This window comes from Hemiscyllium ocellatum, chromosome 21 (genome assembly GCF_020745735.1).
Source record: "Hemiscyllium ocellatum isolate sHemOce1 chromosome 21, sHemOce1.pat.X.cur, whole genome shotgun sequence".
Lineage (NCBI taxonomy): Eukaryota > Metazoa > Chordata > Chondrichthyes > Orectolobiformes > Hemiscylliidae > Hemiscyllium > Hemiscyllium ocellatum.
This window is the reverse complement of record NC_083421.1, coordinates 17,809,604-17,827,339: the sequence shown is the minus strand read 5'-3', so window position 1 is coordinate 17,827,339 and position 17,736 is coordinate 17,809,604. Positions and strand designations below refer to the sequence as shown.

The 17,736-nt window shown below is 45.4% G+C and overlaps 1 protein-coding gene across 1 annotated transcript in view; it reads right to left on the bottom strand.

Moving 5' to 3' along the window:
- Positions 1 to 17,736, bottom strand: part of LOC132825629 (coiled-coil domain-containing protein 183-like) — a 100,332-nt gene that overhangs the window by 3,453 nt on the left and 79,143 nt on the right. The window contains exons 10-13 of the mRNA XM_060840995.1: positions 16,684 to 16,833; positions 12,190 to 12,315; positions 10,422 to 10,506; positions 4,934 to 5,067 (exon numbers count right to left, since the gene is read on the bottom strand). Of these exons, the coding sequence (XP_060696978.1) occupies positions 4,934 to 5,067; positions 10,422 to 10,506; positions 12,190 to 12,315; positions 16,684 to 16,833 (495 nt within the window). The remainder of the gene's footprint in view (positions 1 to 4,933; positions 5,068 to 10,421; positions 10,507 to 12,189; positions 12,316 to 16,683; positions 16,834 to 17,736) is intronic.

Genomic DNA, 17,736 nt, shown 5'->3' with positions numbered 1-17,736 from the left:
AATGGAGGAGACCAAGGACCTGAATGACTTCGGCAGAGTTGGAGGGGGAGTTGAAATGTTGGTCACTAGGCGGTGGGGTTGATTGGTGCGGGTGTCACGGAGATGGATATTGGCCAAACACAGGCAAATGGGACCAGTTTAGATGAAGAAACCTATTTGGTATGGACAGGTTGAGCTGAAGGGCCATGACCTTACATATATGTTGCTTTAAAAAGCCATTTGGGTACATTGCCTCTTCTCGGACAATACAGATGCTATCAGACCTTCTGAACTTCACTGGCAATTTCTTCTGTTTTTGTTTCTGATTTCCAGCGTCTGCATTTCTGTCAGTTTTTACATCCCTTTTCTTTCCCTGGTCTCTGTGTACAGAAATGTTGTTGTGGGAGGCGATGGCTCAGTGTTATTATGACTGGACTGTTAATCCAGAGATCTGAATAATATTGTGGGGACCTGGATTTGAAACCTGCCAAGGCAGATGGTGCAATTTGAATTCAATAAATATGTGGAATTATGAAACTATTGATGACCATTAGATTATTGGAAAAACCCACCTGAGTTCCCCATTGTCCTTTAGAGAAGGAATCTGCCATTCTTACCTGGTCTGGTCTACATGTGACTCCAGACCCACAACAATGTGGTTGACTCTTAACTGGGCAATAAATTCTGGAGGTAAAAACAATGACTGCAGATGCTGGAAACCAGATTCTGGATTAGTGGTGCTGGAAGAGCACAACAGTTAGAATTCCACAACAGTTCCAAAGTGCAGCGAAATCGACGTTTCGGGCAAAAGCCCTTCATCAGGAATAAGTGCTGCCTATCCCTCAACCCATAAATGAATAAACAAAAAAAAGTTGTTATCAATGTGTTGGGAAGGGGGATGTTTAACAAACAGGTGGGAAGTACAAAAAATGGCCAGGGATTAAGGGCCTGCAGTCTGTGTGCTGTACTGTGCATGGGTCAGTGTGTGATGTATCTTGTTTTAAAGGGCCTCATATGCTGTAGCCCCCTCCCTCACAGGTGGAGGCACTTACCCTGCTGTGACTGTGGTCACTGCCATTTTCTAACCCATTATGTCCATTTGATTTCCAGCATGATGGCAGGCCAGTGGCTTCCAGCCTCTCCCTTCATTCAGGGAATAGGCCAGCATTTATCACACACAGGGGGTCAGTTAAGAGTCAACCAAATTGCTGTGGGTCTGGAGTCAGGTGCAGGCCAGACCAGCTAAGGATGGAGTTTCCAGATTCCTTCCCACGTCAACTAGATGGTTTTTTTTCTGGTAATTGACAAGTTTCATGGTCCTCATAATTCCAGGTGTTTAAAAAGTACAAGTTCCACAGTCTGCCTGATGAGATTTAAACATAGGTCCCCAGAATATTATCCAGGTCTCCAGATTAATAATTTGCTGATAATGCCACTGCGCCATTGCCTCCCCTCAAAGCCAAAGTGTTCCTGACCGGGGACAAACTCCTGAGAATTGGCAACTTAGAATCCCTACAGTATGGAAACGGGCCCTTCAGCCCAACAAGTCCACACCGACCCTCCGAAGAGCAACCTACCCAGACCCATTTACCCCTGACTAATGCACCTCACCTACACATCCCTGAACACTATGGGCAATTTAGCATGGCCAATTCACCTAACCTACACATTTGGATTGTGGGAGGAAACCAGAGCACCCAGAGGAAACATCACACAGACAGTTGCCCAAGGCTGGAATTGAACCTGGCTCCCTGGCGCTGTCAGGCAGCAGTGCTAACCACTGAGCAACCATGCTACCCACTATCCTGTCCTATCCTGCATTATCCTCTTTCCATCTATGTTTTACCAGATCCCTCCTTAATGATATTGTTGCCCCTCTGCTTCCCAATTTCATCCCCTCTTCTCAACACCCATCGCCCCCCCCGTCCTGAAGAATAACCTGTAGGTGCCAGCACAGATAGACAAGGTGGTGAAGAAGGCAGACAGGATGTTTCTGTTTATTATCGGGGCATTGAATATAGGAGAAGGGTAGCCTTGGTCCAAACATACAAAACGTAGGTTAGGCCAAAGATGGAATACTGTATGTAGTTTGCAACTGTATCAAAAGGACGGGAGAGCACTGGAGAGAGTGCAGAGGGGATTCACCAGGATATGGCCTGGGATGGAAAGTTTCAGTTATGAAGATAGACTGGATGGGCTAGGTTTGTTTTCACTGAGATGAGGCTCAGAGGGGATCTGATTGAGGTAGACAAAGTTATGACAAGCATAGTCAAGGTAGATCATGAGAATCTCTTGCCCATGGCAGCTGTGCCTAAGAGCAGAGGGGAAAAGCACAGCAGGTCAGGCAACATCTGAGGAGCAGAAGAATAGATGATGAAGGGCTCATGTCCGAAACGTTGACTCTTCTGTTTCTCGGGTGCTGCCTGACCTGCTATGCTTTGCCAGCACTACATTCCCGACTCTGAGCTCCAGTATCTGCAGTCATCACTTTCTCCGAAGACCAGAGGGTACAACTTCAAGAAAAGTGATTGAGAAGACATCTGAGAAAAATCGTCTGTCACCCAAAGGGTGGTAGAAATATGGAATGTGCTGCCTCAGAGTGGTTTGGCAATGACAAATTGCCCATAATGTCCAGGCTAAGTGGATGAAGGATTACAGGGATAAGGGAGGGGTGTGGGTCTGGGTGAAATGCTCTTCCAAGGGTCAGTGTACACTCGATGGGCTGAATAGTCTGCTTTCACACTGTAGGCATTCTCTGATTCTACAGGAGGGTGGTGGAGGCAGGTACTCTTAAAGTGCCAGGTCATAGTAAGATACAGATCTAGTGTGGTTAAATGGGATTAGTATACACTGGTGCTTGGTCGGCATTGACATGGTCAGCCGAAGACCCTACCCAAACCCCTGACTGGTGCCTGTACATCTCACAGAGAGGAGTTAGATATAGTTTGGAGAGCGAAAGAGATTAAAGAGTATTGGGAGAAAGAGGGAACAGGGTCTATGTTTCCATGTCCCCAGTCACTCCTCCATTCACCTGACTGTCCCCAGTCACACACACTCTCATCTCACTGTCCCCATTCACACACACTCTCATCTCACTGTCCCCATTCACACACACTCTCATCTCACTGACCCCATTCACTCACACTCTCATCTCACTGTCCCCATTCACACACACTCTCATCTCACTGTCCTCACTCACACACACTCTCATCTCACTGTCCACATTCACACACACTCTCATCTCACTGTCCACATTCACTCACACTCTCATCTCACTGTCCACATTCACACACACTCTCATCTCACTGTCCCCATTCACACACACTCTCATCTCACTGTCGTCATTCACTCACACACACTCTCATCTCACTGTCCCCATTCACTCACACTCTCATCTCACTGTCCACATTCACACACACTCTCATCTCACTGTCCCCATTCACACACACTCTCATCTCACTGTCGTCATTCACTCACACTCTCATCTCACTGTCCTCACTCACACACACTCTCATCTCACTGTCCCCATTCACTCACACTCTCATCTCACTGTCCACATTCACACACACTCTCATCTCACTGTCCCCATTCACACACACTCTCATCTCACTGTCGTCATTCACACACACTCTCATCTCACTGTCCCCATTCACACACACTCTCATCTCACTGTCCTCATTCACTCACACACACTCTCATCTCACTGTCCACATTCACACACACTCTCATCTCACTGTCCCCATTCACACACACACACACACTCTCATCTCACTGTCCCCATTCACACACACACACACACTCTCATCTCACTGTCCTCACTCACACACACTCTCATCTCACTGTCCCCATTCACACACACTCTCATCTCACTGTCCCCATTCACACACACTCTCATCTCACTGTCCTCATTCACACACACACACACACTCTCATCTCACTGTCCCCATTCACACACACTCTCATCTCACTGTCCTCATTCACTCACACACACTCTCATCTCACTGTCCTCATTCACTCACACACACTCTCATCTCACTGTCCACATTCACACACACTCTCATCTCACTGTCCCCATTCACACACACACACACACTCTCATCTCACTGTCCTCACTCACACACACTCTCATCTCACTGTCCCCATTCACACACACTCTCATCTCACTGTCCTCACTCACACACACTCTCATCTCACTGTCCTCATTCACTCACACACACTCTCATCTCACTGTCCACATTCACACACACACACTCTCATCTCACTGTCCTCATTCACACACATTCCCAGTTTTCTGCTCTTCATGCTGCTTAATTCATCACTCAGCCTTCACTCTCTGGTCACCGTCTGATCATGTTTCAATGAGGCTCATAATAAAGTTGAGCATCATTCCCACATTTTTGCAACAGGCACTTCCACAGCATGTTGAATCGATGTGTAATTCAATTATCTGATTATAAAGTGTAAATCCCACCCCCTGTTTAGGTTGGCATCTTTTTGGTGGTAATTTGCCTTTCCATTTCAACCACCTCTGGAAAGAAATTTCGATTCTTCACTTGTTCTGACACCATTTCCTTTGGCTTTTAGTATCAACCTTTCTGTGAGTTCATCTCTCCTGCCTTCTAAAGCATTATTGACCTTGCCTTTTGGTTTCTTTTCTCATCTCCCCCCTCCCAGTTTTAAATCTGTCACGTCCCGGACAGTGCCCACTTCTGGTGCCACAGCATCAATATGAAACATTCACTCTGTTTCTCCCTCCACCGATGTTTCCTCATCTGCTGAGTATTTCAAGGACTTTGTGTTTGAAATTCAGATTTCCCTCATCCCCCGTATTTTGCTGTGGTAACAAGGAAGAAGCGGTTTGTTTTGAAAGTAAATAGACAGCCGTTTATTTTCAGTGTTTGGGACTGAGCTGTTCTCACAAACCCATATCACAAATAATTTTCTTCTTGCTGACATAGCGTTTCCTGCCCTTCTTCTTCACTCTCCTCACTATCCGGGTCTTGTCTTGCACAAGAAGTTCACTCCGTCGTTTAATTTCTTCTCTTGTGAGAATACCGTCCGTTCCTGCTGCTAAAAAGTCCAAATCATCTGGAAGAGAAGAATCGGAGAATTGGACACAATTCCCAATGGTACTCGATTCTGGACTGATTACGTGGTGCTCTGGACCAGTTACTGGGGGCCTGAGTGAATGGTACAAGCACCATACTTTGTTATATAGAGAATACTGAGGCCATCAGTTCTGACAATGAATCAGTTGTAAATCAATTCCAGCAGCACGCCATTTGCTGCTAAAAAGGCAGAAGTCAGGAAATTTGGGAAGGTTCCCTGCTCCTCCAGATGCTGTGCTGCAACAAGAACCGGCTTGGGCAGGGTAGCTTTTTGTAGACCAGTGTAGACAGCATGGGCTGGCTGGCAGTAAAGTTTGTATTATAAGTACGATCACAGAATCTTACTGAAACAAACGGTAGAGTGTGGAGTTGGTATACAAATGTGATAGGTAGCCACAAAATGCACATACGAAGAAAAAGTGCGCATCACATTCAATATGAACGGCAATAACCCTTACAAGGCCCATGGTGAATCACTAATTCATCTACCTGTGGAGCTGTTCCCTTGGTAACAGGCAATAGCCTGCCCACTTGGAACTCATCACCTGAGCCTGGTTTGGGGCCCTCTTGTGGCACAGTGGTAACATCCCTTCCTCCTGCATCGGAGGTCTGGGTTCAAGTCCACCCTGTTCCAGAGGTGTGTAATGACATCTCTGAACAGGTTGATTCAAATAAAAGGTAAGATAAAAAAAATTGAAAATGAGGTCAGGATGAGGGCACTGTTGTGGTACAGTGGTGGTATCTCTATCCCTGGACAGGAAGTTTCAAGTCCCGCCCGTTTCCAAGGTATGTAATAACATCTTTGAACCGGTTGATTAGAGAAATAGGTTAATAAAAAATTAAAAACATTAAAGAACTGTGTTCTTATCCTTATCTCTCCCTGATTTGCCCTTCCGCACTTTGCATGTAAATTAAGAAAGAAAATGAGGCCTGTGTTAAGGGCTTTTGTAGCGCGGTGGTAGAATATCCTTGCCTCTGAGCTAGGAGGCCTCAGTTCACATCCCATCTGCTCCAGTGGTGTATAATGATATCTTATGGAATAATAGAATCCTTACAGAATGAAAGCAGACCACTCATCCCTAGAGTTCACACCAACCCTCTGAAGACCAGCCCACCCAGACTTACTCTTACTCTGTACCTGTAACGCTGCATTTCCCATGGCTAAACAGCCTGAACATCCCTGAACACTCTGGGCAATTTAGCATGGCCAATTCACCTGACCTGCACATCTTTGGAGCACCCGGAGGAAACCCACGCAGACACGGGGAGAATGTGCAAACTCCACGAAGACAGTTGCCCGAGGCTGGAATCGAACCCGGGTCCCTCATGTGTTAGGGAGCAGTGCTGACCACTGCATCTCTGAGGAGGTTGATTAGAAAAAAGTGGAAATCAGACCCAGGTGGGAGTCTCTTGTAGTGCAGTGGTAATGTCCCAGCCTCCAAGCTATGAGCCCTAGGTTTAAGTCCCACCTGCTTCAGAGGTGAGCCAGTATGTTTCTGAACAGGTGGATTTGAAAATATTATAAAGCAAACCCAGACGCAAAAATAATACAAAGCAGACGCAGAGAATGGACTCTTGTGATCCAGCAGTAATGTCCCTTCCTGGGAGCTAGGCAGCCTGGGTTCAAGTCCTACCTGCTCCAGAGGTGTGTAATAACATCTGTGAACAGGTTGATTCAGAAATAAAGCCAACCCAGTGATGGGTCTGCAGGCTGTGACAAACCTATGTCCACCACGAGTGGCTCTGTTTTTGTGTTCAATCAGAAATGACATTCCTTTTCAGTCAAGTTTCCTTACTCTTTTATAGAAGAATCCCTGTAGTGTGGGAACTGGCCCTTCAGCCCAACAAATCCATACTGACCCTCCACAGTGTAACCCACCCAGACCAATTCGCTTACCCTAGGATCCTAAATTTAGACCCGACCACTGCACTTAACCTACACATCCTTGAATACAGTGGGCAATTTAATATGGCCATTTCACCAACCTGCACATCTTTGGATTGTGGGAAGAAACCCACACAGACACGAGGAGAATGTGCAAACCCCACACAAATAGTTGCCCGAGGCTGGAATGGAACCCAGGTCCCTGGTGCTGTGAGGCAGAAGTACTAACCACTGAGCCACCGTGCTGCCCCTTGTTATTACATGAAGAATAGTAATTTTATTTTAGAATGGATTGAAGTTAAAAGGTCAGGTGATCTTTTCTAATACATGAGAATATAAAAGACCCTAGAACTACAACAGATGTGCAGACTTCTCAGTGTCAGAGTGAAATTCTGAAGAATAAATGTGAAAGAATCCTATTCTATCACAGTGAGATGTGAGGGGGTGAACAGTGAGCCCTATTGTGTGACAATGGTCATGGGCCATCTGTAAGAACAATGAAAATCACTGAATCACAGAAGTGTTATCGTGTAGAGGTAGCCATTCAGCCCATCGTGACTACACCAGCTCCTCAAATTAAGGTTATTACCAGGTGCCAATCTCTTGCTTTTTCCCCATATCCCTGCACACTATTTCTGACCAAATAATCATCCAACGTGCTCTTTAACACCTCAACTGAACCTGTCTCTACCATATTCCCAGGCAATATATTCCATTATATCTAGACTGCATTTGAGATTTTTCAAAGAATAACAGAAAGGCTTGATGAAGGTAACACTTTTCAGAAATATATACACAGATTTCCAAAAGGTGTTTGATAAAGTACCACACAACTCTTGTGTATGGAATGTAATCAGTTATTGCATAAAAGGTACAGTAGCAATGATACAGTAGCAGTAGCTACAAAATTGGCTGAGAAATGTGAAACAGAGATCAATGACCAATGGATATTTTTCGGGATGGAGGAACGTATGCAGTGGAGTTTGCCAGTTGTTGGGACCTTTGTTCTCCCTGAAATATATTGATGATCTAGATCTGGTGTGCGTGGGACAGTTTCAAGGTTTTTGGATGACATTAAACCTGGGAAGAATTGTAGACTGGGAGGAGGACAGTGTGGTGGCTCCATCAGGACATTGACAAGTTGGTGGCGTGGGCAGATGAGGTTCAACACAGAGAAACACAGTGACGTGGTGCACTTTGATCAGAAGAACCTTTAAAAACAATAGAAAATACAGGGTACAACTCAAAAGGGAATGCAGGAGCATGGGGACCTCCCACAGGGGGTTGCAACTGAATCCGAATGGGGCCAGCCGGGAGTAGAATATTTAGGTGGTTATTTTTAACTGGCACAGATGTGATAGGCCAAAGGGCCTGTATCTGTGGTGTGGATCTTGATGACTCAGAGGTAGCTGTGTACGTGTGTGCACAGATCAGTGAAGGTGGCAGGCAGTTAGAATGGGCGTCTTAATGCCGAACAAACTCTCCGGCTCTTACAACTGCATGGATTCAATCCTTCAGATTTGAATTATTTTTGAAAATGCCAAATAAAAGGGGTGGTACAGTGGTTAGCACTGCTGCCTCACTCCTTCAGGGACCCTGAGTTCAATTCCAGCCTTGGGTGACTCTCTGTGTGGAGACTGCATATTCTCCCTATGCCTCCAGGTGTTCTGGTTTCCTCCCACAGTCCACAAATGTACAGGTTAGTCGGATTGGCCATGCTAAATTGCCCACTGTTTCGAGGGATGTGCAGGCTAGGTGGATTAGCTGTGGGAAACACAGGGTTACAGGGATAGGTGGGTGTTCTTTGGAGAGTCATTATGGACTCAATGGGCCAAATGCCTTGGCTTCCACACTGTAGTGATTCTATGAAGTGTTTTTATTATTTTTCATCTCTTTTATCTCTCTCTGTCTCAACTGTCTGTCAACAAGCTGTTGTTTGTACATTATCTGAAAATATGAAATGTTTTAAAGCCAAGAGTGGGCAGTGATACACATTTTGAATGAAACATGAGCAAAGAATTTGCGCTGTATCCTCATGCCATTCTCCTGGAGGATAGTGGAAAGAACTGGAAGGATTTTCAGTTTGATTAAGAACAAAAGAACAAAACTGAACTACAGCAAAGGAACAGGCCTTTCAGCTCTCCAAGCCTGTGCCAATCATCACGTCCTAACTAAACTCATGAACAAACCTTCTGCCCTTACTTGGTCCCTATCCCTCTGTTCCCTCCCTATTCATGTCACCGTCCAGATGCCTCTTAAATGTCACCAAGGTACCTGCTTCCACCACCACTTCTGGCAGTGTGTTCTGGGCTCCTACCAATCTCTGTGTGAAAAACTTCCCTCACACATCTCCCTTAAACGTTTCCCTCTCTCACCTCAAACCTGTGCCCCCTCATAATTGAGACATCAATCCTGGGAAAAAGCCTCAATAACCTCTCATAATATGCCTCTCATAATTTTGTAGATTTTTATCAGATCTCCTCTCAGCCACTGTCTTTCCAGTGAAAACAATCCTAAACTTTTTAACCTTTCCTCATAGCCAACGCCCTCAAGACTGGTAACATCCTGGTGAACCTTCACCCTCTCCCTCCTTCTGGTATTGTGGTGACCAAAACTGCATACAGTTCTCCAAATGCGGCTGAACAAGGGTTTTATATAGCTGCACGTGGTTTGTCAACTCTTGTAATCCATACCCCAGCTGATGAAGGCAGGCACGCCATCTGTCTCCTTAATCACCTTGGCCACATGTGCTGCCACGTTTAGGGAGTTGTGGACCTGCATGCCCGTCTGTATGTTAATGTTACTAAAGGTCCTAGTATTTACAGTATAATTCACACCGAAATGCGATCCTCCAAAATGCATCACCTTGCCTTTGTCTGGATTAAACTCCCATCTGCCATTTCTGTGCCCAAGTCACCAATCTACCTATATCCTGTTGTATGCTTTCACAATCGTTGACACTATCAGCAACTCCAACAATCTTCGTGTCATCTGCAAACTTACTCATCAGACCACCCACATTTCCCTCCAGATCATTTATATATGTATTACAAACAACACAGGACCTCAGACTGATCTCTGTGGAACACCACTAGTTACTGGTCACCATTCTGAAAAACACCCTTCCACTGCTACCCTCTATGACCAAGATAGTTTTGTATCCATCTAGCCAACCCACCCTGAAGCCCATTGATTTTAGATCTTGTACCAAAAAGTCTGTTAAGGTGAAATATGAGCTCTCCATCCAGGGCTGAAACCATCTTTATCCCTTTAGGTCTAGACAATGAGGATTTTGCATGGTCTCACAAGCCATACTTCAGGGGCTAGGGATGAGGCAGGAGGATGAAGTCATTCAACCTCATTCCATGCATCTTCATGAAAAAAAGAATAAAGAGACAGCTCTAATTGTACATCAGCCCTCGGTCTGGGAAACTGTGTGGAACACTTACCGTGGATTTCAAAGTCATCTACATCAACCATGACATTTCTGTTCATTTCATTCTCACCAAATGTCTTCTCAATTAATTCTGTTAACTGAATTAGATAAGAAAGACAAATTAATTCTTATCAACTTGACAAGTTAATAAAGGATAGGTTGGATAGTCAGTTTATTTTGTAATTGGTTTATTTTGTGACTGGATGACTGGAATGATGTTGCAAATGTTCATATCTGCAGCCGAGATAGGTGAACTGTGTTTGACAATTAAGTCATAAAACACAGTCTCAGGCTGCATTAATCTTGAGTTTTCTGGCTCTTCTAAGATGTATATTGTCTACTTTGCTGTCCTCTCCCAAGACCCAATATTGGATTCAGACACCTTGGAAGTAAGTTAGTAATGAACACTTGCTTGATAAGATTCTACAGCTGGTTCTGAAGACTAAAACCTCCTAATCGCACACTCTCCTAAAGTTGTTAAAAGCTATTACACTCTGCCCCAAACCCCTTATTCATCTTGTGTGAAATAGTTTAAACTAATTCCCTTTTGCCTTTCTGTTTAGGAGCTGTGTCCCACTGTTTACTACAATGTCAAATGTGTCAGCAGAATCCAATTATCCATTTCTTTCAAAATCTCCAATGCGTCACTATGTCTCTGAGATTCTTGACTTCCCCAACAATGGCCTAAAGCTGGCTGAAAGGAGATTTACTGTCATTACTTTGGGATGTGGAGTTTGTAGTTATACAGCTGAGGACCAATATATTACCTTGTTCTCCTACTCTGGAAGTCTTTTGCCCTTCTACTTTTAAAACTTCCCCATTTAGTGTATTCCTTCTGCCTACTAAAACATAAAGGGCCCAATGGCAGCATAAATCCCTCACTCACACTGGAATTAAACATCATCAAACACCAAGTTACAATTTGAAAGTACAAGCTTTCGGAACACTGCTCCTTCATCAGGTAGCTAATAGGACAGGATACATAGCACACAGAATTTATAGTAAAAGATCAAAGTGCCCTCTAACTGAGGCAATGTGTTACACAAACCTAAATGGTTGTTAAGTCTTTGATCACTGAGAATGGGGATACAGGTTTTGACTGATTGATTTATAAATCCCAGAATTTCTTTCAAGTCACATCACTGAGATAACTGAAGATTTTATCAGTACATAGAAAACCGGTGCCATCTCAGCTCAGACAATACATTAAAGGCGAGAGGTTAGAGTCTGTCTGTATACAGTCAGACTGGTTTTATTTCCAAAGTAGGAATTTATAAAATGTCCCATGGATTGACTGCCTACAGATTGTGTGCTTTTTGAACAAAATAGAATGTACCTGCAATTACAAATCTGCAAATGCAAATTCACCCCATGGACTTAAGTGTGTGTGCGAGGGAGAGGGAAAGTGTTTGTGTGGGGGAGAGAGAGAGTGAGAGTGTGTGTGTGTCTCCCTGTGGGAGAGAGGGAGAGAGTGTATAAGTATATGCATAATCACACACTCCCACTTTCTCTCTCCCTCACACGCACATAAATCAGTTGTATGTCACTTTGACATTTTACTTATAAATTCTGTGTCCTATGTATCCTGCCCCATTAGCTACCTGATGAAGGAGCACCAGTCTGAAAGCTAGTATTTTCAAATAAACCTGTTGGACTATAACTCAGTGTCGTGCGATTTTTAACTCTGTCCACTCCAGTCCAACTCCAGCACCTCCACTCACACTGAGGACAGTTCAGACCAGGGATACAATGAGATTCACGGTAATGTGACTGCACATTACCTTCTGTTGTTCAGTTGACATCCACTCGTCAATGACGAAGTTGCTAACTTTGTTCTCCAAGAAAATTAACTTTTCCTCACAGATTTGTAACTTCTCATAGGTGTCCTGTGGTTCACTAGTAGACATCTGAGACACAAAACAGAGCCAGCTGGATTGTTTACTGCCGGTACAGTTCCATTCAGCACAAGCAATAACCATCTTCAATAAGAGACAATCTAACCACTGTCCCTTGCCATTCAATGATGTTACCATCGCTGTGTCCCCCATTATCAACATCTTGGAATTTACCATTGACCAGAAATTCAGCTGGCCACACCACATAAATACAGTGGCTCCAAGAGCAGGTCAGGAGCTAGGAATACTGCAGTGAGTATTCCTCCTGACTCCCCAAAGCCTGTTCACCATCTACAAGGTACAAATCAGGAGTATAATGGAATACTCCCGCTTGCCTGAATCAGTGCAGCTTCAACAACAATCAAGAGGTTTGACACCATCCAGGACAATGCACCCGTTTGACTGGCACCAGATCCACAAGTATCCACTGTCTTCCACCGACGTTCAGTAGCAGCAGTCAGTACCATCTACAAGGTGCACTGCAGAAATTTGTCAAAGATCTTTAGACAGCAGCTTCCATGACCACTTCCATCTGGAAGGCAACGGCAACAGATACATGGGACTATCACCGTCTTCAAGTTCCCCTCCAAACCACTCACCATCCTGACTTGGAAATATATCGCCATTTTTTCATTGTGGCTGGGTCAAAATCCTAGAATTCCCTCCCTATTAGCATTGTGGGTCTACTTATAGCACAAGTTCTGCAGTGGTTCAAGAAGGCAGCTCACCACCACCTTCTCAAGGGCAATAAATGTTTCCTGTTCAGATGCTATTCACCAAAACTAAAGTGCAGTAAACGACCCTTGCAGAAGAAATCAATTAAAAGTACAAGAAAGTAAATATCTCAAAGAAATGAGGGTATTTACTTCCTTGTACAGTTAGTGTCCATCTTCTGGGACAGAAGATCTGTATACAGATGCATATCTTAAACTGGATGAGCGAATTGATTCAAAATGTCTTCAAAAGATGAGGGACTAGGGGTGTGGGTGTGACTGGGGTTGAGACACATATTAGCCAAACTGTACCCCAGTGATTCAATGCGTGTGTGTGGGACTGTACCCCAATGAGAGTCAGTGTGTGTGGGACTGTACCCCAGTGAGAGTCAGTGTGTGTGGGACTGTACCCCAGTGAGTCAGTGTGTGTGGGACTGTACCCCAGTGAGAGTCAGTGTGTGTGGGACTGTGCCCCAATAAGAGTCAGTCAGTGTGTGTGGGACAAACCCCAGTGAGTCAGTGTGTGTGGGACTATACCCCAATAAGAGTTAGTGTGTGTGGGACTATACCCCAGTGAGTCAGTGAGTGTGGAACTGTACCTCAGTGAGAGTCCGTGTGTGTGGGACCCTGTACCCCAGTGAGAGTCAGTGTGTGTGGGACAGTACCCCAGTGAGAGACAGTGCATATGGGACTGTATCCCAGTGAGAGTCAGTATGTGTGGAACTGTACCCCAGTAAGAGTCAGTGTGTGTGGGACTATATCCCAGTGAGAGTCAGTGTGTGTGGGACTGTACCCCTATGATACTGTATGTGTGGGACTGTACCTCAGTGACAGTCAGTGTGTGTGGGACTGTATCCCAGTGAGACTCAGTGCGTGTGGGACTATACCCCAGTGAGACTCAGTGTGTGTGGGACTGTCCCCCAGTGAGGGTCAGTGTGTGTGGGACAGTACCCCAGTGAGAGTCAGCGTGTGTGGGACTGTCCCCAAGTGAAAGTCAGCGTGTGTGGGACTATACCCCAGTGAGAGTCAGCATGTGTGGGACTGTATCCCAGTGAGAGTACCCCAGTGAGAGTCAGCGTGTGTGGGACTGTACCCTAGTAGGAGTCAGTGTGTGGGACTGTACCCCAGTGAGAGTCAGTGTGTGTGGAACAGTCCCCAAGTGAAAGTCAGCATGTGTGGGACTGTACCCTAGTGAGAGTCAGCGTGTGTGGGACTGTACCCCAGTAGGAGTCAGCGTGTGTGGGACTGTACCCTAGTAGGAGTCAGTGTGTGGGACTGTACCCCAGTGAGAGTCAGTGTGTGTGGAACAGTCCCCAAGTGAAAGTCAGCATGTGTGGGACTGTACCCTAGTGAGAGTCAGCGTGTGTGGGACTGTACCCCAGTAGGAGTCAGTGTGTGAGAGACTGAACCCCAGTGAGGGTCAGTGTGTGTGGGACTGAACCCTAGTGAGGGTCAGTGTGTGTGGGACTGTTCCCCAGTGAGAGGCGGTGTGTGTGGCACTGTACCCCAGTGAGAGTCAGCGTGTGTGGGACTGTACCCCAGTGAGAGTCAGTGAGTGTGTGGGACTGTACCCCAGTGAGAGTCAGTGTGTGTGGGACTGAACCCCAGTGAGAGTCAGTGTGTGTGGGACAGTACCCCAGTGAGAGTCAGTGTGTGGGACTGAACCCCAGTGAGAGTCAGTGTGTGGGACTGAACCCCAGTGAGAGTCAGTGTGTGGGACTGAACCCCAGTGAGAGTCAGTGTGTGTGGGACTGTTCCCCAGTGAGAGTCAGTGTGTGTGGGAGACTGTACCCCAGTGAGAGTCAGTGTGTGTGGGACTGTTCCCCAGTGAGAGTCAGTGTGTGTGGGAGACTGTACCCCAGTGAGAGTCAGTGTGTGTGGGACTGTTCCCCAGTGAGAGTCAGTGTGTGTGGGAGACTGTACCCCAGTGAGAGTCAGTGTGTGTGGGACTGTTCCCCAGTGAGAGTCAGTGTGTGGGACTGAACCCCAGTGAGAGTCAGTGTGTGTGGGACTGTTCCCCAGTGAGAGTCAGTGTGTGTGGGACTGTTCCCCAGTGAGAGTCAGTGTGTGGGACTGAACCCCAGTGAGAGTCAGTGTGTGTGTGTCTGTACCCCAGTGAGAGTCAGTGTGTGTGGGACTGAACCCCAGTGAGGGTTAGTGTTTGTGGGACTGAAACCCATTAGGGTCCTCCATGCGCGAAGATGAAAGGACCACCAGTTGTCAGGAACTAGACAGGGTAGGTGTCAGAAGTTGTTACCCCTTGTGGCTGAGTCGAAGGACCAGAGGGTACAATCTCAGAATCTGGCCCATATAAGACAGAGATGAGGAGGGACTTCTTTTCTCAGCAGGTAGTGAATCTGTGGATTCAGTATCACAGAGGATTGTTTATACCGTGTCGTTAAGTATATTAAAGGCCTAAATGGACAGATTCTTTCATCAGTACATGTATCAAAGATCATGAGGAAAATGCAGCAAAGTGGAATTAAAGATAATCAGATTAGCCATGAGCTCACTGAATGGTGGAGCAGAGTTGAATGGCCTACCTCTGCTGCTCAATCTTATGGTCTCACAGTAGGAGTGCGTGGGCAGTTTTTCAACACTGTCATTATCTCAGCTTTAAATCAACAGCAGCAAAGGTTCACCATTCACCACATATTTTTCTACCAAAAGGGTTTTGATTCCTGGGGAGGATTGGAACTCGAAAGACTGAAATAAAAGGCTTGGCTGTTTGTTGCACCAAGTGCTCAGGAGAAATTTTCACAATTGGTTAAGATTAGAGTGGTGCTGGAAAAGCACAGCAGGTCAGGCCGCATACAAGGAGCAGGAAAATCAACGTTTCGGGTAAAAGCTCTTCACCAAGAGAATGGGGCCATTGCTTGGCACCTGCTATGCTTTTCCAGCACCACCCTAATCTTGACTCTAATCTCCAGCATCTGCAGTACCCACTTCTGCCACAATCGGTTAAGTCAAGTTGAGGGTATTCACAACTTGTGATCTAATTGAATGGCAGAGCTGGAGGGACCGAATGGCCTCCTCTAGTTCCAGTGTTGTCTCTTGGCCCAGTTATTGTATTGTATTATTCATTTATGGAATGTGAGCATTGATGGCTGGGTCAGCATTTATTGCCTGTCCCTAGTTGCCCTTGAGAAGGTGGTGGTGAGATGCTTTTCAAACTGCAGCAGTCCATGTGCTGTGGGTTGATCCACAATACTATAAAGGAGGGAATTCTAGGATTTTGACCCAACCATAGTGAAGGAATGGCAATATATTTCCAAGTGAGAATGGTGAGTGGCTTGGAGGGGAACTTGAAAGTGGTGTTGATCCCATATATCTGCTGCTTTTGTCTTTCTAGATAGAAGTGGTTGTGGGTTTGGAAGATGCAGTCTGAGGATCTTTGGTGAATTTCTGCAGTGTATCTTGTAAGTAGTGCATCGGCTGCTACTGAGCATTGGTGGTGGAGAGGGTGGATGCTTGAGGATGTCATGCCAAGCAAGCGAGCTGCATTGTCCTGGATGGTGTCAAGCTTCTTGTGTGTTGTTAGAGTTGCACTCATCCAAGTAAATATTGTACCTCAGTATTATGGTTGACAGGATGGTAAATGTAACACTGAATATTTTCTTTCACAATAACAAATGGAAATGATGTTACCCAGTGGTACAGCACAGACCTCAGTGGTACCAGGAATGCCGTATAGGGTGTAGTACAAATTGTCAATCCCATTCTCAATGGACAAGAGGAGATGTTCACTGTTGCACAGCTGCGTTAACACATTCGCAAGCTTCTCCTTTTCAAGCTTCAACTGTTGTTCCGTACCCGCCTTTAAAATGGTCAGACTGATAAGACAGAAGCACAAAGAATATCACCAAACCAGTCAAAAACCACTTTGAGGCAACTCTAATTGCTGACTTGTCCTGGCTGCTCCTGAAGCCAAGAGTTTTAAATTGGAAAAGCAATTAGGGCATTCTTTTTAACAGAGTCAATTTGTCATCTAGCTTCTCCACATTATGGTGGGAAATTAGTGCTTATTGCAACAAAATGGAATATAGAATTTGAGTTTGAATTGTTGTCACATGTACCGAGGTACAGTGAAAAGTGTTGTTTTGCATGCTCCAAAGACCAATAGTACCGTTCAAAGTGCATCAGGGTAACATTCCTGATGAAGGACTTTTGCCGGAAACGTCTATTTTCCTGCTCCTCGGTTGCTGCCTGACCTGCTGTGCTTTTCCAGCATCATTTTAATCTTAACAGAACAGAATGCAGAACACAGTTTCACAACAGCAGAAGAAGGTGCAGAGAGACAGAGACATTAACATTTGAGAGGTCTGTTGGAAAGTCTGATAGCAACAGGAAAGAAGCTGTACTTGAAGTTGTTTGTATGTGTATTCAAACTTTTCTACCTTTGGCCCAAAAGGAGAGAGTATAACTGGGGTGTGAGGAGTCTTTGATTACATTGATTGCTTTCCAGACGCAGCAGGAAGTGTAGACAGAGTCAATGGATGGAAGGCTGGTTTGCATGATGGACTGGGTTGTATTTCACAACTCTCTGTAGTTTTTTGCAGTATTGGGAAAGCAGTTGCCCTACCATGCTGCGATGCATCGAAAAAGGATACTTTCTATGGTTCATCAATAAAAACTGGGTAAGAGTTTTTGTCGACATGCAGAATTTCCCCAGCCTTCCTTGGAATCAGAGGCGTGGGTGTGGTTTCTTGACCGTTGCATC